The sequence below is a fragment of the Fukomys damarensis genome, unplaced genomic scaffold (genome assembly GCF_012274545.1).
Source record: "Fukomys damarensis isolate Sample0158 unplaced genomic scaffold, DMR_v1.0_HiC HiC_scaffold_8, whole genome shotgun sequence".
Taxonomy (NCBI): domain Eukaryota; kingdom Metazoa; phylum Chordata; class Mammalia; order Rodentia; family Bathyergidae; genus Fukomys; species Fukomys damarensis.
The window spans coordinates 4,329,128-4,354,596 of record NW_022900920.1 but is presented as its reverse complement, the minus strand read 5'-3'; the positions used below and the strand labels follow the sequence as shown (position 1 = coordinate 4,354,596).

General features: G+C 37.5%; 1 protein-coding gene across 1 annotated transcript in view; it reads right to left on the bottom strand.

Moving 5' to 3' along the window:
* The window catches only part of Abcc2 (ATP binding cassette subfamily C member 2), a 72,512-nt gene that overhangs the window by 42,239 nt on the left and 4,804 nt on the right, over window positions 1-25,469 (bottom strand). Inside the window, exons 3-10 of the mRNA XM_010638530.2 lie at window positions 11,779-11,904; window positions 10,918-11,052; window positions 10,462-10,569; window positions 9,877-9,932; window positions 7,129-7,360; window positions 4,372-4,532; window positions 3,449-3,626; window positions 266-520 (exon numbers count right to left, since the gene is read on the bottom strand). Of these exons, the coding sequence (XP_010636832.1) occupies window positions 266-520; window positions 3,449-3,626; window positions 4,372-4,532; window positions 7,129-7,360; window positions 9,877-9,932; window positions 10,462-10,569; window positions 10,918-11,052; window positions 11,779-11,904 (1,251 nt within the window). The remainder of the gene's footprint in view (window positions 1-265; window positions 521-3,448; window positions 3,627-4,371; window positions 4,533-7,128; window positions 7,361-9,876; window positions 9,933-10,461; window positions 10,570-10,917; window positions 11,053-11,778; window positions 11,905-25,469) is intronic.

The following is a 25,469-nucleotide window of genomic DNA, read 5'->3' as shown; positions in this document are numbered from 1 at the left end:
ACCACCAACAAAAAAAAAAAAAAAAAAAAAAAAGAGAGAGAGAGTATATAAGTCCTATGAGTGGTCAAAAGATAAAAAAAAAGACAAAGAAAGCCTTTTGGAATGAGGAAAGTCTTAACCAGCTTGCCTTGTCCAAACTCCTAAAAATTAGAATACAGAAATGAAAGTTTTTTCATACCATTTTGCCAATATTAGAATACAGTAAGTATTAAGAATTTAGACATTAAAGAAGTCAAACCTCCCCAGGATGATTGTTTTTCTTTACCTGAATATTTCTATTCTTGTGGACCAGTATTCCATTAATTGGAACTAAGAGAACCATCACCCCTACACCTGCTAAGACTGAAGGCCCCAACTCTTGCCACAGGAATAAGATGGATAAGGCAATCTGTAGGACACTTGACCACAGCAAGTGAATGTAGCTGGACACATCCATGAGCTTCTGGGCATCCACAGACATCAGGTTCACTGTTTCTCCAATGGTGTACTCCTTCCTGTTTGCGTTGGACAAGGTCAGTGCCTAGAAATAGAGATTTGGATTGGGATCCATGGACAGGACCAAACATACTGGTGAACAGAAGGGAAAACTGAGGAAATGGAAAACAGTGGAAGGATAGACTCCATAGCAACATAACTTCTCCGAGAGACTGATTTCTTGCCTTCAAATCCTACAAATAGGATTCTCTCATTCTTAACTACCCTTTTCTCCTATTGCCACCTTTTTCCAGTCCCACCCATCCATACCCTTCTTTGCTCAGAAAATTCCTACTAATCCTTGGTGTCAACACAGATACACCTCCTAAGAGGACCACTGTGACTCCCAAGTTTGTGATACAGTAGATACCTCTCCTGTGTACTAGTAACACTCTGTGCTTACCTTTTAAATTACCATCACTGCAACAAACTATAATTATTTCATTTTTCTATACCCGATGTAAATTCTGTGAGGATAAGGGCTACTTCTGCCCATTTCTCTGTTGAAGCAGGAAATTTTTTTGAAAACTGAAGAATGAAAGAAAAAGAGGAAGGAAAAGAGGAAATCACATGTCTACATTCTGGCCTTGAGAGTTTTGATGTGGCATTGTCATTTGCAACCATATAATTATATCGAGGTTGCAAACATTCCCAAGGACAGAGATTTTAGAATGAAGAGGAAATCTGCCAAGTTTCTACATCTGAAATAAAGTGCAAAACTATTATCAGAAAATTTCTGGCAATATCTAAAGGCCTGAATCTTGCATTATGGGCTTCCTGCATTCATTAGACATCAGAAGGCTAATACTCACAGATCTGTTACTGAGAACAACTCTTTGAATAAATGCACCAGAACACTGAAACTAGCTTACACTCTGCTCACCAAGACACCCTCTGGTGTGGCCTGCATCTTCGAAGAAGATAAGAAGGATGCTTCTAATTTCTACAAAGACAGTGCATGAGCTGAATGTCCATAGATATCCACCTTAATTTTCCTCCTAAAAGCTCTATGTCATCTTTATCCACCAGTACCTTCTTAGGAGTGTACTAGGATTCTTTATTATACAGTGAAAGAGAAAAATTTAAGATGTTAAGCCACCAAGATTCTAAAGGAATCAGCCCAATGCTGTGCCTCCCTTTCTGTATGGAAAGCAGAATAAAAATAAAAACAATATCCAATTACCCTTCAAGTTCCCATTATACATTTCTTTTCTCAATAATGTAGAAAAGTCATTGACTTAGTTCCAACAGCCCTTGCCCAGGGGCAAGTCTTGGCCATATGATTAAAAGCATTGAAATTATATAAGCCTTATTTTTCTCTATACAATAAGAAAATACTTCACAGTGCTATGAATTGATAATGGATATGAAAAGTATTTAATAAATAGCAAAGTATTACTAAATATATGAAATTAGTAATTTTTGAACTCTTTTTTACAGCAATATTTATTTAAATGAGGGTAGCATGTGCTATATTTTACAAATCTCTTTATTGATCATAAGAACTGCAAAATCTAGAATATATCAAGAATCATAGTAGTGGGAATGAATGATCACAATTTTAAAGTGCACGTTAATAGCATTGAGACAGTCTGGTGATCAACTGTATAACTTGCAAACCAGAAGAGATTTAATATCTCTAAAAAGAATAGATTGCGAAATTAATTTCAATGTGAGACTAGACTTCTGATCTAAAGACACTGCATTACTCGTATGCATCTTTCAATGAGTCATCATCTACTCAGGGAAGAAGAGGATATCTTGTGTTTCAAAAGAGGAAAACAAATAAGAAGAAGATAAAGGAGAAGTCACTAAAATGGAACCTTCTAGTTAGGAGAAGAGTCAGAGATGGCAACTGGTGTTCTGACGTAAAAAGTTCTGTCTTCTCATGTGTGACTTTCTCCCTTGAGCTTGGAGTCACTGATCCTAACACCTGTATTTTCATCATTTAAGAGATTAAGTTAGACTTCACCCTGATATACAGGACTTAAGGAAAATACATTTGCCCTGAAGAAGTTAAACCTTGAGAACAATATATTAGTTAGGTGCATGCTAGAATTCCCAGCTACTCGGGAAGCTGAGTAGCTCAGGAGGATTACAAGTTCATGGCAACTGGGGCAACTTAGTGAGAGCTTGTCTCTAAATAAAACAGGGCTTGGGATGTAACTCGGTTGAAGCGTAACCCTAGGTTCAATCTCCAGCAACATATACACACAATAAATAAATAAAAATTGGAGGGAAGATAAGTAAAATCATATTCAGGAAATGGAAAGTCTTCCAGAAGCATCCCAGGTTTGTACAATTCAGTAAACAGAAAATGTATTTTCTTAAAAAAGAGGTAGAAGATTTGGTAGTTACTAAATTTTTTTTTTTAGGTTGTTAGGCAAAATTTAGACTAGGGAGATGAAGCCCTGGCCTGGAGAGTATTCTAGTCTCACTAGAAAAACATAATTTGAAATTGAGACACAAAATCTCTGAATGAGATTTCATCAAGTATTTGGATTAAATGTGGATGCGTTCAAGATTTGAACTTTGGTTATCTTCTTTTATGACTTTACATACTTTCCCACCACATTTTCACCTTGTCAAGAGAGACAGGAGAGGGTTGGGGATTTAGCCCAGTGGTTCTACTGCCTGCCTCAAAAGTGCAAGGACCAGAGTTCTATCCCCAGTACCAAAAAAAAAAAGAGAGAGAGAGAGACAGGAAGAGAGGAACAGGTGTTTTAAGCCCTCAAGATGGAAAGGAAGATCCTGAGCAGCTTGCCACCTTCTTCTTAAGGGGCATCATTCCCTCCTCACATGCACACGCCTTGTGTCTACGAACATGCTTTTCATATTTTGATTTCTAAAGAAACATTGTGTGGCTAATCAAAATAAGTATTGGGATCACTCATAATTTTTTCTCTAACTTAGAATAACTGCTAATGTTTACTAAAGGGATTTTCTTTGGTGATACTGGACATAATCTGCTTACCTTCTTATACACAGAAGCCATGATGGTTGTCCGGACACTCATTCCCAGGACAAAACACATTTGAAAGTAAGACTGAAGGCAGAGAGACTGGAGGAGACTCGTAACAAATAAGAGGATGACATAGATATATCCAGTCCACACATATGAGTCCTTGTCACTCACAAAGGCAATCAACCACCTGCCAAAGTAAACACAAGTAAGTGATGCCTACTAGGCCTCCAGGGCTCCACATGCATAGCCAAAATGACCAGAATTGTCCAATGCATTTGGAAGACCTAAGTTCCATAATCTTGACAGTGTTCTTGTTATTATGTGGATACAGGCAGCAAGGGTTTAGGGTAAACAATCCAGAGTGGTGGGAATGGATAACAAAAGAAATGCTGCGTGTAGGTGGCACTGCGGTGCTTTGGTCCTGCCATGTCTCCCTTGTTGGTAAAAGAAGTTGTTTGGACCAAGTTGATTATTTCTAGGCAATGCAAGCCTGAAAATTAGGACATGTATCAAGCATGGGTTCAAAGGGTTTCTTTGGTGGTGGTTTAATCCAGATCATGGTACATTGCAAAACTGTGTTATGATTAGCCTGATCCTCCGAGGGAAGGCTCGGATGTGAAGGGAAGTTATCCTCTTGGGGTGTGCTACCCATTGCTTGGATGTGGCTCAGACCATAGCAGCTGTGTTTAACAAGTAAAAGGCCTAACAAATATGTAAGTATGTGGCTTCTATGGGGTGGAGGGAGGGGAGCCTGAAAATGAGGGATTCGATTTTGAAAAGTGCCCTGTGCTCTTCATGAACACAAAGCTGTAAAGTGGAAGAAAAGTATGAGAATTTAAAAAATTGGGTATTTATAAAAACTCTTGCCTTCATACACAAGGGGCAAAAATGGAGGTAGCCCTGAAAGGACAACATAAACCCCGGGTACTCACTTCAGCACCTGAGGATTCAGAAACAAAGAGACATCATGCACTAGTTTCATTATGAATGACTTCAGAAGCACCACGTAGAAAGTTTTGAAGAGGGCCTTAATCAGCCAGGATTTGGGAAAGTGTTTTGCAGTCCTAGACTTCTTTTTCTTTTTAGCTTCTTCCTGGGCACAGAAGAAAAACAATAGCATTAACAGAGTTGTGCAGTATAAGACCTTGTTCCTGCTCTGAACAGCTGCAGTATTTTAACAAGGTCTATGAGGCTTGTTATCTTCTTTGTATAGGCTTTAATCTTCTCTTCACCTCCTCAGTGCTATTTACCCTCTCTCTCCCTTCTAACTGATACTAAAATCTATTTTTGAGTAGAAAACTAAACTGGTAAAAATATCACATAGAAACAAAAAACAAGCCAGACATGGTGGTCCACACCTATAATCCCGGCACTGTGGGAGGCTGAGAGGATTGCAAGTTTCAGACCACTTAGCAACTTAGAGAGAACCTGTCCCAAAACAGAAAATTAAAAAAGAAATAGGAACGTAGCTCAGTGTGAAGGTTCCAGGTTCAATCACCAGTGCTAAAAAAAAAAAAAAAAAAAAAAAAAAAAAAGAAAAAAAAAAAAAAAAAGGAAGAAAAAGAGAGGGGTGGAGCAAAGAAAAGAAAAGAAGAATGAGTGTTCTTTTCTTGTTTGTGATTGTTGGAGTATGTTATAGGTTGAATTGTACATCCCTTCCAAAAAAATTTGAAGTCCTAATCTTTTGTACTGTAGGATGTGCCCTTATTTGAAAATAGGGTCTTTGCACATATAATGAGCTGGTCAATAATCTAGTAGTATGAATGTTGTCCTTACAAGAAGAGAATAGAAGAGACAGACACAGACAGAAGATGGCAATGTAAAAAACAGGACTGGAAATTGGAACAATTCATCTATAAGCCAAGGAATGCCCAAGATTTCTGCCAAAAACTAGCGGGTAAAGGGTTTTTTCCCTACATGTTTCAAAGGGAGAATGACCCTGCAGATTGCTTGATTTCAGACTTCTGGCTTCCTGAACTGTGAGCCGTAAATTGCGTTTGTGTGTATGTGTGTGCACTTGTGCATGTGTGTGTTCATACATGCGTACAAATGCATGTGATCAGAGCCAGGCCTCTGACATACTAAGGAGATGCTTTGTCATTGAGCTACATCCCCAGCCTGTGTAGTTTTAACTTCGCTAGCTTGTGGTACAGTCATACCTTGATATTCCACTGCTTTAAATTTGGTACTTGAGGGTGAAGGGAGGGCAGGGATAAGGGGAAAAAATGAGAACCAAGACCTGTCATGTAAAGGTACAAGATGCCAATAATGAATGTAACTGTACTGTATACCTAAAATAAACTCAATGAGAACAAACAAACAAATATATAAATAAATAAATTTGGTACTCGATGCACTTGGCTCAGATATTTTTGTCCCAGTGTTTCTCATTTGTTTGGTACTTCACATGCAAGCTACATCTTCTTGGTGTTAACTGTCGTGTGATTTGCTACCATTTCCGGTCAAAACAACTTGTCCAGTCCTTGTCAGTTTTAGTACTCATCATGCCTTCCAGGACCAATTAACCATGAGCACCCAGGCACCACCTGTACTTCTGTTATGGCAGCTCTAGGAAACTAAGACTTGGGACATAACGACTTATTCCTCAGTCTCTTTTTCCTATGTTTTGACCTCCTCATGCCCCAAATTCTAGCTTCTCAGCTCCCCGCACCTCTCCTTCCAATTCTCCGAAAATGCCAGGCCGGCCTCACACGCCTGCTCTCTCTGATTGGAGTATACCTCCCTCCGATTGTTCCTCAGATGTTCTCCTTTGGCTCTCTGTTCAAATGTTACCTTTCTCAGAAGTCTTCCATATTAACTGTCCAAAGCAGCATGTCACTTCAAATCTATTTCCACTTCTTTTCTTTGTTTTTAGATGAGGTCATGTGATATTTCCCAGGATGGTGTCAAAATCATGGGCTAAGGCAATCCTCCTGCCTCAGTTTCCCAAGTAGCTGCAATTACAGTTACATACCACCACGCCTCACTTTTTTCTTTCCTCCCACTCCCCCCTTCTTTTGCCAGTACCGGGGATGGAACCATAGCCTTCACACTAAGCTACATCCCTGGTCATTTTTATTTATTTATTTATTTTTGAGACTTAGCAGGACCCTGCTAAGTCTCTAAGTTGCCCTTCTTGAACTTCCAGTCCTCCTGCCACAGCCTTCTCAAAGTGCTGGGATTGCTGATATGTGCCACTACACTCAGAATTTTATTTTCTTAATTGTACTTATATATACTCTTAATATATGTTTTGGCTCATTGTTTACTTTCTAGCTATCTAAAGATGGGCACTCAGTCAGGATTGTTCCTTTTACTCAGTGCCCAGAATAGACTCAGACACACAACTCTGCTCAATAAACAGTTTTGTGTGAATTAAAAAATAAATTAGCTGTGAATGCTAACTCTCACCAAACTATAAATTATAAGAAGGCTAAAGTATTACTTTAATTTTTTTAATAGGAAAAACTCAAAGGAGAGAATAAAATATTAAACCTTCTATGTATGCATCACTAAGCTATTACTAGTATTGTAAATGATACAAGTAGCATAAAATACACTGAAAAGTTTGAAGTACTAAAAAAATGTAGGAACACAACTACCATGACTCTACTTTTTACCTGAGACATACAGTACACAGACACTGTACTGAAACCCAGTGGACACACAGACACTTATGAGAGAGTTACCAGGACAAGGACATCTTGGCTTTGGCTCTGGTTCTTGTTCAAGCCATGTGGCATTGCTTCAGAGTTCTTCTGGGACTTCTGCTGCTGCCTCTGTAATGCCCGCTTGGCCTTCTGCAGCTCACTTGTCATGAATACTTCAAACTTGCTTACTACTGCCTTGGTTTTAAGTTCTTCGTCAATATCCCAGACATCTTCATGTGTCAATGGTTGCTTGTAACCTTTCAGAACAACACTGAAACAAAAGTGACCCCAGGCTGGAACGCTATAGGCTGCATTAGAATATCTTCACTACCTTCACCAAAACTTGCCACCCAGATCTGGGCAGGGGGCAATGCCCTCGTATTCGGCCCCTTTGAATTTGACAGAGGAGTGGGGAGATGGAAAAAGGAGTATGTGGAAACAACAAAGGGTGTTAGAAGACTGCTATCAAGAAAAGGAGAATGGCCTATGGAATTAAGAACCAAAAGCACATCCTCTCCCTATACCTGCTCCTTCCTTTTTAAACACTGGCTGCCACTCTGCCTTGAGAGGCCTTCGTAATGTCCTTATGAAGTAGAGCAGATCTAATGGATGCCTTTATACTACCTCTCTAGATTAAGGTTCCCCAACTTGAAGGTTGGGAAAATGAATGGAAAATATATCTTTACTTGTAATAGCTTCCAACTGGAAACTAACCTTTCCTCTTAACCTGAGTGTAATACAGTGCCTTTGTCACCAGGAGAAATTACAGATGTTTCCACAGCTAACTATGCCCATCACTACTTAAAATTATGGTCATTTTTAGACCCATCACTAGAACTTTTTATTTAATGTTTTGTTTTGAAAGTACATATATATATATATAAATATATACATATATATATATAAATATATACATATATATATAAAACTATATATATATATATTACTATATCACAAATTTGCTTTTTTAATATTTTTATAACTACATTTCAATACAGACTTTCTTCATTTAATGACTGAGTTCAGTTCTCACAACTAGATAATTCAATGAATTGGTTGCTGAATGAAGAATTATATATAGTATGTACATTACAATATTCAGAAGAAATGGTCAAAGGAAATTCCAACTTGATGACTTCTCTTTAATTTGCCTAACTTATATGCAGCACTGTAATGTATGACAAAAAAATAAAGCTGTAGTACTGTACAGTATAATCAGCAAAAACTACAGTACTGTATGAACAAGGTATACTGTGCCACCCAAAAAAGATACTGAGGCTCTATAAACAGAACTGCACAAACAAAAGAAAGGCTGTAAGTCTGAATAGCAGGCCTGTCAGAAGCCTGAACAGCCATTAAACAGGTAGGTCGTTAACCAAGGAATGTCTATATAATTTGTTTCCTTTTAATCTTTTATTTTATACTTTATACTTTTTTATTTTTTATACTTTTTATTTTATACTCTTAAAACAGTGCCTAAGAAGGGATATGTAGCCTTCACCAGTCTTCCAGAAGGCATCTGTTCCAGGTATCTGTTCTAGTAGCCCAGGTCAGCTGTTGCATCCCTTACCCTCCAAACCCATGCCACACTGCCTACCTCAAATTTCTTTCTTCCTGTCCTGCTGCTTCTTTCCTTTCCTCTTGTGGAACTCCCAGGTTATCAAGAGAAGTCCCTTAATTCTTTTGGAAGATAGCCAGCAGGGGTATAGCTGGGTCAAATGCGACCTCTAATCCTAGTTCTTTGAAGTATCTTACCACAGTGGTTGTACCAGTCTACACTCCCATCAACTGTGGATCAGGGTTCCTTTTCCCTCACAGTTCCTCCAGAATTTGTTATTGGTTGATTTCTTGATAGCAGCCATTGTTTCTGGGGTGAGGTGGAACCTCAACATTGTTTTCATTTACATCTCTCAAATGACCAGTGATGTTGAACTTTTTTTTATATGTTTACTTACTATTACTACTTCTTTGTCTGAGAAATGTCTATTCATTTCAGATACCCATTTTTGATAGGTCTTTAAATTTGGGAGGTTTGATTTTTTAAAGTTCTTTATATATTCTAGATAGTAGTCCTATGTCTGAGAAACAGCTGGTAAAAATTTTTTCCCACATTGTGGATTGTCTCCAATACACGTGCACCCATGTTCATAGCAGCACAGTTTGTAATAGCTAAAACTTGGAAACAGCCCAATCACCCATCAACTGTAGACTGGATAAAGAAGGTGTAAAGAAGGATAAAGAAGGGGCTTTTAAAAAATAAAATGGAGTACTACTCAGACATAAAGAATGAGAAACTAGAGACATTCATAGCTAAATGGATGTACGTTGAGGACACACTCTTAAGTGAAATAAATATGACAGATATAGGTAAATACCAAATAGTTTCTCTGGTGTGAGAAACTGAAAGTGCAAATAAGGATCAAAAGGTATAGATAATGTGACATAGGAAGAAAAAGTCCAAAGGGAAAGGGGAAGTGGAAGGGTTTGAGGAGAGGAAAGAGGGAATGGAATTAACGTAAGAAAATTAAAAAATGGAAACAAAGACTTTGTAAATAAGGAGAAATGGAGGGGTTGAATGGAGAGCAGGAGAATGGGGAAAAAATAAGGACCAAGATAGATTATGTAAAGGTGCAAACCTCCAATGGTGAATGTCATTATATTATACACCTAAAATGTACCAATAGAATTAATTTTAAAAAAGAGAAGTCCCTTAAAATTAAAATTTCTTTCATTTTCAGAAAATAAGAGAGTATGAATACAGAAAACTGTGCTCCAGGCACTTCCTACCTGTCATACCAACTGAAGGTAATGCTGCTCAGAAACGAAGCTGTGGACAATGGATTCTGAAAGATACCAAAAATTGCAAAGTCAATTAGAAAGAGAAACCACTGGACTCTAAAATCAGAAACATTTTCCTAGATGTGATGGTGTGCTAGAAACTAGATAAGATGTAAAGTCAGTTGTTCAGTATATGTTTATTTGGAGAATCTATGGTCACTAATAGAAGGAGAATGAGATTTTCTGGCAGAGATGTATGAATTAATTGGCTGTGCCAAGATTGTTGAAAGAACATAAAAAGGCGGTGTTTCAATATGTTCATTATTGTATCCTTAGGCATAAAATACTCTGTATTACAGGTTGAGTATCTGTTATCCCAAGTGCTTGGAACTAGAAGTATTTTGGATTTTTGCAACATTGCACCGACTTTTTGAAAATTTGGGATTCAGAGTATTTCAGATTTCAGAAGTTCAGATTAGGCATGTAACTTATTCTGGGTTCATGGGCTCTCCATAAGACCCAGACGTCTCAGTTTCATTTTTAAGATATCATCCAATTAAGTAATATATGAAATGGGCATATTTAGAATCTTACACTTGATAAGTCACTTTTTTCTGAAAATGCTGAAAGGATCAGGATCAGGATCTGGAATCCATAAGAGATGAAGAACAGGCAGGAATAGGCCAGATTGGTACTGCTGTCCTATGGGGAGAAAAGACCCAAAGAAAACAAGCCTATTATTCAAATTAAATATAAACTTAATTTTCTAGCCCAGGCCAGCTATTTCATTTATATATAATATATACTTAATAAACACGTTTATATACAAATACAAATGAAATATAAATATAGACATTTCATATATGAAAATTAACATATACATATATTTGTGATAAAAGCCTATTTTATCAAATTCCCCCAGTATAACTGTGTCCTGGAGTTCAAATGACTTGGTGTCATTTACTCTGGTTTAGAAGTTACCCAGCAGAAAAACAGAAAAAGAAATTTTCCAGCATTCCATCTTCATGTCACAGTCTCTTTTCTCCTTACCTGTATGAGTGCCCGGATAAGAGTCTGAAATTGGAAAGTGCTACAGCATATTGAGAGAATCCAGAATATGGTCAGGAACCAAGAATTCTTATTTCTGCACCATTGTCTGCTGTGTTGGATCAGCAAAACCAGGAGCTGGAAAGAAATTTACATGAAGTTCTGAAAAACAGCATCATTAACCAAGAACCAAGGACAGGAGGGGAGAAGGGTGCCAGAGAAGAGGGAAGAAAGGAAAACTGAAGGAGATTTTTTTGAAGCTAATCTGGCCAAGCAGAGAGCACATAACATGCCAAACACGTGGTCTAAAGGGGGGCAGTAGTTATTTAGTTTCAGCCGGCCACTGCCCTGTGTGGGAACCTAGATCCATGGTTGTTGGATATTCTGTTTTATCAAGAGCATTTGTGAATAAAAACAGTGATATTATTTTTAAATGATGACAGCTAATTCAATTGTTTTTAAAACACTGTACAGCCCTCCCAAAAAACTATGCCTGGAGCAGACATCATTTTCTAATAATGAATTTATACAAAAGCCCTAGACTCTCTGGTTCATTGACTGGTCACCAATTTGAAATAATATTTACAGCACTTAAAATTATTTTACTCTAAGAAACTTAGATTCTATCCATGATCCCTAGATGGTAAAATATGAGGGCATATAAACCAGAGAAGACTGTACAAATTGGTGTTCAAAAGATGGTAAAAAGCTAAAATTTGTTTCGTCCCATTACAACTAGGTTTTGCTTCACTGTAAGTCCGTGACAGAGATAGATGAAATTGGACTTAATTTTATCTACAAGAGTACATTTCAGCTATGGGAGGAGAGAAGATAAAAGAGGGTAGAAGTGGTGAAGGGCCTTACCCATGAGCTTAGGTAGAGGATTGGATTGGTATATTTCACAGGAGGAATTGTGGCTTGCCCTGAGTCTTCTGTGAATGCAAGGGCCAGCTCTATGGCTGCCATAACAAGAAGAAACCCAACAAGCACCTGAGAAGGGGAAAAGAGCACTGTTAGCAGCATGTCATTTTTTATGAGTCTCTTAGAGCAGAATGGGTTTCAGTAACAGATTGGAAAAATTGGCTATAGTAATACAGATAACTCACTTAATAAATATTTCTGAAGTGAATAGACATACAGTGGTACCTTGGTACTTATTGTTAATCAGTTCCAGAAGACTCAGTGAGCACCAAAAATGACAAATGCCACAGTGTTTTGTCTGGAAGGGTAGCAAGTCACAAGGTGATCAACACCAACAGAAGTACCAGTTTATACATCGAGCACCAAACAAATGACAAGTGCCTGCATGAACTTTTCTTGTCTAAATGAGTAGAGTGCCAAATCTGATGAGATTCAGAACAGTCAAGCATCAAAGTATGACCGTAGCTCAATGGAGCAAAGTTGACAGTATGGAACAATGTTCAAAGTTCTAAAAGTGGAATAAAGTGCAAAGTATGCTATGATAAATGTTTCAGGAATGTGAGCGTGGTGGTTTTAAAACACGTCCAAAATTTTTTTATATTTCAGTATGGGCTGAACTTGGCAACTTAATTCTAATGAATAGAAAATGGTGGGAATGACTTAAGTCCAAATTTAGGTCGTAAAAAGCAACATGGCTTCTTTTTTGTTTTCTTGCTGACATCACTCACTCTGAGGAAAATGACCAGCCCTGTCATGAGGACATTCAAATTACTCTATAGAAAGGAAGGTCTACTCTAAGGAAGTGAGAAACTGAGGCTTCCTACCAATAGCCGTGTGAAGAAGTCATCTTAGGAGCATATCTTCTTGCCTCAAGCAAGCCTTCAGATGGCTATATTCCCAAAGTAAAACTTCATGAGAAATCCTTAAGGAGAACCAAGGTAAGCCGTTCCCAAATTCCTGATCCACACAAACTATAAGACAATTTGTGTGTGGGGGCGGTAATGGGGATTGAACTCAGGGCCTTTGTACTAAACTACATCCCCAGCTCTTTTTATGTTTTTTGTTTGTTTGTTTGTTTTGAGATGGGGCTTGGCTAAATTGATAAATTACCCAGCCTGGTCTCAAACTCCTGCCTCAGCCTCCCAGACTTCTAGGATTATAGGTGTGCATCACCACACCCAGTTAAAATATTTATTCTTTAAACTGCTACATTTTAGGGTAACTCAGCAAATAGTTTTGTTACTCAGCAATAAAAAATTAATATACTGGGAGTCAGGTGTGATGGTGCATGCTTGTAGTCCCAGCACTCAGGAGGCTGAGGCATGAAGATCACCTCAAGTTTGAGGCCAGCCTGGGCTACATAGTGAGTCCAAGGGTTCCTGAACTACATAGTGAGAACTTATCGCAAAAAAATAAAACCTCCTAATAAGATTACTGTCATTTAGAAATGAGAAGAAAGGAGCTAAAGGTGTAGGGAAGGTGGGATGGGTAGGGGAAGGGTAATAAGGGAAAAGAAAAAAATGTGAGATAATGAAAAGATGAAAATAAAGTGTTTGTAGATGGGGAGGGGAGGAGGGGGTGAGGGAGGGCAGGTGTAAGGGGAAAAAATGAGAATCAAGACTTGTCATGTAGAGGTACAAGATCCCAATAATGAATGTATCTGTACTGTATCCCTAAAATGTACCAATAAACTCAATTAAAGCTGAAAAAAAAAAAGAACCTTCATTCATTGCTTGTGGAAATACAAAACTGTCCAACCAGTCTGGAAGACAGTTTGACAGTTTCCTACTGACTTAAATAGACTCTTATGGTATGATACAAAAATCACGGTCTTTGGTGTAGGAAAAGTGGGAAGGGTAGGGGAAAGGTAATAAGGGAAAAGAAAAAAAATATGAGAAAATGAAAAAATGGAAATAAAGTGTTTGTAAATGGGGAGGGAAGGAGAGGGTGAAGGGAGGGCAGGGACAAGGGGAAAAAAATGAGAACCAAGACCTGTCATGTAAAGGTACAAGATCGCAAAGACGAATGTAACTGTACTATATACCTAAAATGTACCAATAAACTCAATGAGAGAGAGAGAGAAAAAAAACCCAAAAAAGAAAGAAAAAAAGTTAATATCTCAAGTTTAAAAGGAGAATCTTCTATTCCAACTGGGCTATCCCTCTTCCCTTTCTTTGGTTATTGGTCCCAGTCTTGACCCCGTATAACCTTTGAAAGTAATATTGCAAACAATTGTGACAATTTCATCCTAGGATGTCCTCAAGTCAAAAAATACAATTGTCCTACAAATTCCTTAAACATGATCCACATTGCTTTTGCTAAAGACCCCACACCATTCATCAAGAGTGATGATTACTGCTTCCAATGAGGGGGTACACAAATATTTTAGCTCCAAAATGAGGTTCTATATGTACTACCCCCCTCTCTTTCCCTCAGACATTTCTATTTCTTTTTTTTTAACCTTTTTTTGGAGTACCAGGGATTGGTCTTGGGTCCTTGCACTTGCGGGGCAGGTGGCAGAACCACTGAGCTAAATCCCCAGCCCAAGACATTTCCATTTCTAAACATCTATCTCTTCACATTCTTATACAAGGGGTAATCAATATATATATGATGAATGTTTAAATAAAAATTATTATAATATAAAGATACATTGTCATTAATCCCCTCAAAATATCCCCATCACTCTTGCCACTTTCCGAAGGGAAGTCCTCTTTTCTGAGTCTTTATTAGGTGTGATTTTAAAACATCGGTGACTGTTCCTGCCGAGTGCCATCCAAAGCAAAGGCAGACTCATAAAGACATCATGGTGGGTCCTCATTCAGCTTCTTCGCTGCATTTGGCATTGTGGGATGTCTGGCTTTTCTCCAAAGTCAAAATGACCATGAAAGGCAGATGCCTTGAGTCGATTCAGGACATCAAGGCAGCCAAAGCAGCACAGCTAGAAACACTGATGGAGGAAGACTTCCAGAACTGCTTCAGAAAGTGGCAAGAATGATGGGATGAGTGTGTTCAAAGCGAGGGGGAGAACTTTGAGGGAGATTGATGGCAATGAGTCTTTTATTGCAATAAACTTTTTGAAATTTGTACATTCATCATATTTTTCAGTCATAGCTTATAAATCTCAATCATCCAGAATGGCTCAAGCAGAGATATTGGGCCCTTCATAATGAAAGATAGCCAAGGGAGGAGATTAATACATTTTCACAAATAGGAACAAATAGGACCAGATAGTAATGTATATTAAATATAATACATTATTTTTCTCTCTTCATAAGACACTATGAGGCTTGCGGAAAAAAATAAATTTTAGAGGTAGAAATTGTGTTGACTTTTAGGTAACTTAGAAGGTACAACAGAGCAACCTCAAGCTAACACACTCACGGCTGAGGACCATTAGGACGAACAGTAACCAGCGGACTACTATCTGAGCCAAGAAAAAGGAGGTGGCCTTGCCACAGGCTCACACGTATTAAGCTGAAAAAACTGAGCCAGGGATTTAGCTCAGTGGCACTGTGCCTGCCTCACAAGTGCAAGGTCCTGAGTTTGATCAGCGATACAAAAAAAAAAAATAGAAAAAAAAAAAAAAAAAAAAAAAAAAAAAAAAGACAGAAAGAAACCATTTAGAAATACACTGGAAAATTCATATCACAAAGGACCAATTTACTTTTTAAGGAACTTCTTCAGAGCAACAACAAGCAAAACCCTAATGACTCAATGCAAAAGACAGACATGAGATATAGGTGGATAACTTAAAAGAAAAAAAAGCACAAATGACTCTAAATATAAGAAAATTTGCTTAATCTTACTGATAATGAGAATACAATTGAAATTATGATGACACCATTTCTACCCAATCAAATTAACGAATGCCAAAGATTAATTAAATAGGGCTGGGATGTAGTTTAATCATAGAGTATAAGCTAGTGTTTAACTTGCTTGAGGTTTGAAATTCAGTCCCCAGTACTACACCCCCCAACACACACACACACACCCTTTTACCCTTTACTCTCCGTAATTTAATTTTTAGGAATTTAGCCTACAGATACACACTCCCAAGTCCAAGGCATTGCTTATGTGACATGCTTATGACAGCAGACGTAGAGAAACTACCTAAGCTCCTATCATGTAGGACATATAAATGATGGTACATCTGAATAGTAGCATCTTAAGTAACCATTAAAAAGAAAGAAGCAGATATTTACAGAAGTTTGCAAGTTTTAACTATTACAAACTGTACACACTATAAATATGTGTGTACATCTATCACTGTGGTATGATTCTTTTAAGTCTTTTGGGAAGATACCCAGCAGGGGAACAGCTGGGTCAAATGGGATCTCTCATCCTAGTTCTTTGAGGTATCTCCATACTGATTTCCACAGTGGTTGCACCAGTCTGCACTCCCACCAACAATGGAGGAAGGTTCCTTTCTCCCCACAACCCCTCCAGCATTTGTTATTGGTTGATTTCTTGATAGCAGCCATTCTTTGTGCTAGTTCCTGTGCTGCTGAGGTTTTTGTTCATAAAGTCTGTTCCTATGCCACTGTCTTCAAGAGTTCTACCTAACCTCTCTTCCAACAAGTTTAGTGTTTCTTCCAACAAGTTTAGTGGATCTTTAATCCACTTAAATTGTACTTTAGTGCATAGTGAAAGATAAGGGTCTAGTTTTCGTCTTTGGTAAGTTGAAATACAGTTTTTCCAACTCCATTTATTAAAGAAGCTATCTTTCCTCCAGTGAGGATGGTTGACTCTTTTGTCAAAGATGAGGTAGCTGAGTATGTCTGGAGTTATTTCTGCATCCGCTAATCTATTCCACAGATCCTCAGGTCTGCTTCTTTGCCAGTATCATGCTGTTTTTATCACAGTGGCTTTGTAGTATAGTTTCAAGTTGGGGATTGTGATACCCGCTGCCATGTGTCTGTTGCCTAGAACAGCTTTTGCTATTCTAGGTCTCTTCTGGTTCCAAATGAATTTTTGGATTGTTTTCTCAAGTTCAGTGAAGTATGCTGTTGGGATTTCACTGAATCTATATAGCAGTTTTGGAAATACGGCCATTTTCACTATATTGGTTCTTCCTACCCAGGACCAAGGGATGTCTTTTCATTTTCTTATATCCCCTTCAATTTTTGAGAGTGCTGTAGTTTTCAAGGTAGAGAATTTTCAATGTCAGTAGATTGATTCCTAGATATTTCATTGTTTGGGATGTTATTGAGAAAGGAATTGTTTCCCCAATTTCTCTCTCAATGAGTCTGTTATTTGTACAAGAAGTCTATTGATTTTTGAGTATTTACCTTGTATCTAGCTACTCTATTGAATCTGTCAGTTAGGTCTAAAAGTTTTTTGGTGGAGTTTTTTGGGTCTTCTATGTAGAACATATCATCAGCAAGTAATGACAGTTTAACTTCTTCCTTTCCTATCTTTATTGCTTTTTTTTTCTTGTCTAACTGCTGTAGTTATTTCTTTCAGAATTATATTGAACAGGAGTGTTGATAGTGGACATCCTTGTCTTGTTCCTGATTTAGTGTGAAGGTTTTCAGTTTTTTACCATTTATATGATATTGGCTGTTGGTTTTTCACGGATAGCCTTTATCAGGTTGAGATAAAGACCATCTATTCCATCTATTCTATAGGGTTTTTGTCATAATTTGGTGTTGGATTTTGTCAAATGCTTTCTCTGCATCTATTGAGATGATCATATGGCTTTTGTCCTTGGCTCTATTAATATAATGTGTATTATATTTATTGATTTTTACGTATGTTGAACCATCCTTGCATCCCTGGGATGAATCTGACTTGGTCAGGGTGTATGATCTTCTGTATTCTGTTTGCCAGTATCTTATTGAGGATTTTTGAATCTATATTCATTAAGGAGGTTGGCCTGTAGTTCTCTTTTTTAGTTGAGCATATCCCTGGTTTGGGAATCAAAGTGATACTTGCTCCCAGGAATGAATTTGGAAATAAAGTATTGCTTCCCTTTCAATTTCATTAAAGAGTTTGAGAAGTAGTGGCATTAGCTCTTCCCTAAATGTCTTATAGAATTCTTCAGTGAAACCACTAGGACCTGGGATTTCCTTTGTTGGTAAATTTTTAACTAAGTTTTCAACTTCACTGGTGGAAACTGCAGTGTTTTGAATTATTATATAGTCTTGATTCAGTTTTAGTAATCCATATGTATCTAGGCATCTGTCCATTTCTTCTGTATTTCTATTTTATTAGAGTGAAGGTTCTCAAAGTAGGTATCAATGATCCTCTCTAGATTTCTGCTGGATCTGCTCTGATTTTACCCTTCTGTTCCTAATTTCATGGCTTTGAGCCTTTTCTTTCCTTTTTTGATAAGGTTGGCTAAGGGTTTATTGATTTACTTATTCTTTTGAAGAACCATCTCTTCAATTCCTGATATTTTGTGTCATTCTCTTAGTCTCCATTGCACTGAGCTTTGCTCTGCATTTATAATTTTCTCCCTTGTAAGAGCTTTGGGTTTGTCTTGCTCTTCTTTTTCTAGGAGCCTGAGGTTCAGCATTAGGTTTTTATTTTAGCTTGCTCTGTTCTCCTAGTATAGGCATTCACTGCTATGAATTTTCCCCATAGAACTGCTTTCATTCTGTCCCATAGATTCCTTTATGTTATACTGGCATCATCATTTAACTGTAGAAACTAATTTCCTCTGTGACCCATTGGTTGTTCTGGAGACTATTATTCAATTTCCGTGTGTTTGTGAAGTTCTTACAGTTTGTTATGCTATTGATCTCCAATTTAATTACACTGCAGTCTGATAATACACACTGGATAACTTCAATTCTTTTGCATTTACTTAAACATGTTGTGTGAGCTAGCATGTGGTCTATTTTGGAGAAGACTCATGTGCAGTGGAAAAGAATGTATATTCTGATTTTTGTGGGCTGGAACACTCTGTAGACATCTATTAAGTCCATGTGTTCAAATTTTTGGTTTAGTTCTAGAATTTTGTTGTTGATTTTTTGTCCAGACAATCTGTCTATTTGTGACAGTGGTGTATTGAGGTCCTCCACTACAATTGTATTAGTACTTGGGTTTGCATGTCCATTAATATTTGCTTTATACAGTTGGGGTCCACTAGTGTTTGGTGCATATATATATATTTATGTTTGTCATCTCTTCCTCTTGGATTGTTCTTTTACAAGGATGTAGTGACCTACTTTGCCTCTCTTAATTCATTTTGATTTGAAATTTACTTTGACGGCAAATAAGATAGCTACCCCTGCTTTTTTCTGGTTCTTGTCACAAAGAGAATTGTTTTCCATCCTTTTACTTTCACTCTATGAATTTCTTGCTTAATTGTGTTTCTTATATACAGCATAATGTTGGATCTAGCTTCTTGATCTATTCTGCCAGTCTGTTTCTTTTAGTGAAATGAGGCCATTAACATTGATGGTTATAACTGATATGTATTGGCTTATTCTTTTCGTACCTGTTGTTGGCTCTTATTTTTTTCCCCTTTCCCTTTAATTTCTTGCCTTGTCTGATGGCTTTACTCTGTTGGGGCTCATGGAGTTTTGACTCCCATTGTTTTTTTTTCTAGGATATTGTTTAGAATTGTTTGGAGTACTTCTTTGGTATCCATGAAGTTTCTCAGGTATTCTTTGTCATGGAAATATCTTATTTATCCATCAATTTGGAAAGATAGTTTTTCAGGATACATCAATCTAGGTTGGAGGTTGTTTTCTTTTAGGGATTAAAATACTTTACTCCAGGCTCTCCTTGACTTGAGTGTTTGGGTTGAAAAGTCAGCTGTGATTCTGATGGGCTTTCATTTGCATGTGATTTGTTTCTTTTCTCTAACTGCTTGTAGAAGAACTGTTTGTTCTTCTGTTGGGTTTCTGGGATCTTGATTAGTCTAGGTGTAGTTTTGTTTTTTTTTTAATCATGGCTTATTAGAGTTCTATATGCCTTATTATTTGTATATCAAATTATTTTGCTCTGCTTGAGAAGTTTTCTGTCATTGCTTCTGTGAACAGTTTTTTTTAATGTCATTTGTACTTTGTCCTGCTTTTTTGTGGACTCCTATCAGTTTTATTTATTCTTCTTTGCATCATCTAGCAGCTGCTGGATTGACTTCTCATGGTCCTTTACTATTTTTAAGAAATCTCTCTTTTCATGCTCATTAACCACAATCCTGTCTTCTATATCTGATATTCTGTCTTCACATTGGCTCATGCTGGTGCAAATATTTTCAATGGAGTTTTTAATCTCCTGGACATCTGTTAGAACCTATTTCATGGATTCCATTTCTTTCCTATGTTGGCTGTTCATGGTTTCTATCTTTCCTATGTTGGGCATTCATGGCCTCCATCATGGATGGTCCTGAGCTCATTTATTTTTTAAAATATTGTTCTGTTCTAGATTCTCTAGTTATGTCTTTCATTCTGCTCACCATCTCTGTAGTTATCTGGGAAATTATTTCTGTTTTAGATTTTTCCAGAGACTTATTCATTTGTTTTTTGTTTTGTTTTGTTTTTTGGTACCAGGGATTGAACTTGGGCTCTTGCATTTGTTAGGCAGGCAGCAGAACCACTGAGCTAAATCCCCAGCCCCTATTCATCTGTTTTCTTTACTTCCTGTACTATCAGTTCAGGGTGTCCCAGTCCTTGATTATCAGATTTTTCCACGTTGCTTGCCTTTGGTGAGCCGGAAGTCTGGGTTTTTGCCTTGTTTAGGTGTCTTCTCATTTCTATTTTTGTTGTTGTTTTTGGTTTAATTCCTGGGTTGATACTTCAATATTGATTATTGTGAGTATCTTTATTATTTGTTTTTAGAATCTTTGTGAAGTGATTGCTTCGCAGAGGCATCTTCCAGGTATAGCTGGTCTTTAGGATTTGGGTCTCTAATGACTCTCAGGCAATCTTGTTATCAGTATACCAGAATCAATCATGACACCTTAATCCAAGTGACACAATCAACATCAGCAATAGCATCAAACACAGTTTGGAAAATGCCAATTTATGGTAGCTATTAACCTATCACCTTTAAACATATGAACTAGATAAAAATCAAGGACCAGCCCAAAATATGTTTGTAGTAAATAAACCCTTCAATATAGCAATTTTACTCTTTGGGATGAAGACTTAGAAGGCATTTGGGAGGGAGAGAGAGAATAGAAGGAGAGGGAAAGGTTAGAAGTAAGAAGTAGAGGACACAGGAAGATCACACAAACTTTGGGAAACTGTTGAAACAAGAGGAAAAGACAAAGTGAAGGAACAAATACAAGAATAGAACAAACTAACAGCATTAGGGAAGCTAGAAACTATATTCACTTTCCTATAAAAAAAAATAATGACAATCAAGTGAAGAGAGAAAAAAATCTGAAATAGGACAGGAAGAGGAAAACAGAGAGAGAGAGAGAGAGAGACAGAAATGAGGAACAAGAATGGAAGGAGAAAAAAGAAAAAATTAAAAATATATAAATATACAAAAAAAGGGGGCCTCCTTCATGGTCGTGTCTCTGCTGTCACAGTACATAGTGTGGGCAGCAGTGTGCAGATCTAAGTTGATTAGTCTCAGCAAGTGAGCTGTAGTCCACTGAGATTTAGGCTAATTTCTGGCTGCAAAGCCCTAGTTAAGCTCCTTAACCTCCTGCAGTATTGAACTCTGCAAGGGTCTACTGCAGGTTCCAGCTGCCCTTCCCCAAAGCAAGTCTGGTTCCATGGGAGGTGCTGATCTCACCAACTTACCAACCATGGTAGTTCAGTGGGCCTTTTTTGCAGAAATTTTCTTCACTTTCCCAGTGGGCTTCAGTTTTCATTCAGGAACCTCAGAGAGGCCCCCTCTCTGTTGTTCATTTCTACTCTATCTTCTGGAGCTCAGAACAGTGGCCTTTCTTGGCCCCAGGAGCCTCTGCAGTGCAGATCCAGATAGGGCCTGCATGAAGGTGCCAGGGTGGCATGGGCAGTCCTGGCCCTCTGCATAACACTGACAGAGCAGCCACTTTAACACAATTTTGATGAGAATCTAAATTGGCAAAAATCTTATTATATTATAAATATTTTCCATTAATTTCTAAAGCCTTAATTGGCTTATATACTTTAATATAGCAATTTTACTTCTAAGCATCCATTCTGAGGAGGTAATATGTATTGTAGGCAAATGCTTATACACTGGAATGTTAATTGGAATCTCATTTTTAATTGTGAAGAACTTTTAAAGCCTGAAATAATCCAAAAAAGTTATGGAAAGATTTGTTGGAAGGAGTTACAGAGTTGTTAAAATAAATTATGGTAGACTGTACTCATGTGATGAACTATTAAGTAATAATCAAAATTATGCTTTGGAATGATATGAATATTACTGAAGATGCTTCATATCATCTTAAATGAAAAAAGTAGATTATATGATTGCACATAAAATGAGTTCAATTATATTTTTTAAATATGCAAAGAAAAAGATGAAAGTTTCCAGTTCAAAATGCCAGTGCACTCATTTATATCAACCTCTCCATCCAATTGAAATGACAGTTTAAAAGTACCTATGCAATAAATTCATAATAGTATTGATATATAAATGCAAAGGGGTGAGCTCAGTAGAATAAAGTCAGTTTTAGAAGATAAAAAAGAAACATCAGTAGTGACAATTAAAACAGCACAGATAATCAAGCCCCAAAACCACACAAGAAAATGCACCAAGAAAAGGGAACCAGAACTGGACAGCACTGGTTGCTGCTGTCTGCCAAGTGCTGATAGCTCCCTCTGTTTGCTCCAGTAGATTCGCTCTCTAACGTGTTCCTTCAGATTTGGAATAGAGACAGGTTATGGCTACTAAGTCCCAGATGCCTTTGTAAATGCAGCTTCCTCAAATTAATTTATTTTGCCCCAGCCATTTCTTTCTTGTTGGGATACTGACTGGTAGAGTTGCCTACCAAATGCCACTTTTCTTGACAGAACCCCTTTTGCAAAATATCTGTTTTATTCAGCTGAGCCACATGATTGAGTGGAAGTTGAAGTCCTCTTCAACTCCATGAGGTGGATCCACACTGATCATGATGATCCCATTCCCTTAGCCTGTGACTGTTTTAGCCATGAGCGTATGACACAGTTTTAGCCAAACACAAGCAGGGGACAGCTTGTGGTATTTTCTCGGAAAGGTTTTCTCATTGGTTAAATTTATGCATAGCTCCAGAATTGACACAGAACTCTTACAACTCACTGATAAAAAGGCACAAATCCTTTTTTTTTTCTTTTCGATGGGGATCAAACTCAGAACCTTGTGCTTGCGAGGCAGATGACAGCATCACTGAGCTAAATTCCCAGCCCAAACCCAATTTTTTAAATGGGCAAAAGATTTCAATAGAGGCTTCTTCAAGTAAAGTATGAAAATATAAATATATTATATTTATATATCAAATATCAAAACTAGGTATATAGAGACTGAAAGCAAACTTGTAGCTGATGGGACTAAGGTAGGAGGGAATGGTCAGTAACGGCTTAATAGGTACAAGGTTTCTGCTTTGGGTGGTGAAACATTTCTTGAACCATATAGTAGCGATGATGTAAAACTTTGTGTATTTTATTCATAATAAAAATAAACTTCTAAAAAAAAGGAATGAAGTACGGGCTCATGCTTAGATAAACCATGAAAACATTATGCTAAATGAAATGTTAGATACTAAAGGCCACATAGTGTATAGTCTTCACATATGAATGTCCTAAATAGGCAAATTATAGAGACAGAAAGTAGATTAGTGTTTTCTAGACACTGGTGGTGGGGAGGGAGTTGAAGGAAAGAGGAGGAAATGGAGAGTTACACTTAATGGGTACAAAATTTTTTTGGAATAATAAAAAAAATTCTAGAATAAGGCAGTGTTGATGGTCATTCAATTCTGTGAAAATACTAAAAATCATGAAATCAGGTTACTTTATAGTGAGTTTTATAGTATATAAATTATAATCTCAATAAAGATTTTCTTTTTAAAAAGTGATACAAGGGACCTTGCCCCTGAACTTGAATTTGAGAATGTGATACCTGGAGCAATTATAGTCATCTTGAAATCATGCACTAGCTTGATAAATGGCTTGGTATGCTGAGATTATTAGAAAAAAAGATGAAAATAACCTAGATGTTGTGGTGCACACCTATAATCCCAGCACTCAAGCACCTGAGGCAGGAGAATTGTTGTGAGTTCAAGGTCAGCCTGGTCTGTGTAGTGAGTTTAAGACCAGACAGAACTACATAGTGAGACCCTGTCTCAAGAAAAAAATATCTGTTTGTCGAGCTGATGAACTAACAAATTTTGGAGCTGAAGTTGTTTGGACTTTTTGTTATATGCAATAATACAGTTCTTAGTGTTTAAATCAACAGAGATAAATTACTTACAAGACAGAAAGGTTTCCTTGGCTCACAGTTTCAGTCCATTGTTCGTTGGCCCTGTTGCTTTGGGCTTGTGGCAGCACAATACGTCACAGAGAGAACGTGGTATAGAGGAGCCCTGTTCACTTCAAGGCACTCAGTGAACAAAGAGGCAAGGGAGAAGAAAGGCCAGAGTCCCAGTATTTACTACAAAGGAACTCCCCAGTGGTCTAACTTCCTCACTTTAGACTCCATCTCTTAAAAGTTCCATCCCCTCCCAGTAGCACCGCATCGTGGAAATCAAGCTTTTAACACATGGGCCATTGGGGAACATTCAGTTCTCAACTATAGCAGAGAGTAAGGATGGTAAATAGGAAGAAATCAGAGGCTCGATTGAAGTTCTGTGATCAGAACTGTGCAGTTACACTAGTTATTTTCTTCTCTCCCACATACCCACCCTATCACCACAAAGCCACCAACAACTGAAATATTTATTACCTTCAACCCAGCTCAAACTAAAAGTACTCTCTAAAGAAAATGAATGCTTTCCTGAAAGGGGCTGGTCTTATAGTGTGAGCATTAGTGTCCCAGAGTAAGTTCATCCTCATTTGGCACACAGAGGGGTAAAGAGGTACAGCTCAGGTGTCTCCTCTTGGGGTGAGCTGGTTAGTCCACACAAATAGTTATCCAGGACTGAGAGCACAGCCAGGTATCATATCAGAGAGAAGCCCACCGGGAAAGCCAACTTAAACAATGGTAAGGGACCCACTCTCTGGCTATGTATGTTAATTAATTTTTTATTTATTTATAAATGCAGAAAGAACCGGAAGTTTCCAGGAAGTTAAGAAAAACCAATACTAGTAAGAAGACAGGTAAGATAATTAAGCAGAACAATTGATTCTAGGATGAAATAAACTGAAATTATTTAGCAGAAGAGAATTTAAAATTAATGTTCAAAAAGAAATTTGGAAGATACTACAAATAGGTGGCTTTTGTGTTTTAAAAGCTATATTCAGAAATTAAGAATTCTTATATATTCATGATGGTTAAAATAAAGGTTCCTCAGGACAACTGGAAGAAAACATTGGTGAAATCTTGTAGAGCATAGGCGAAAGAGAAAAAAAATTATTGTAGAAAGGAAGGAAAGAGAAATTGAGAATTATCAATTCAAAGGATTCATTGATCTCAAAGACATTCTGGAGAGACAGAATTTCAAAGTTGGAGGAGGGCTGGGATTTAGCTCAATGGCATTGTGCCTGCCTGGCAAATGAAAGGTCCTGAGTTTGATTCCCACTACAAAAAAAAAAAAAAAAAAAAAA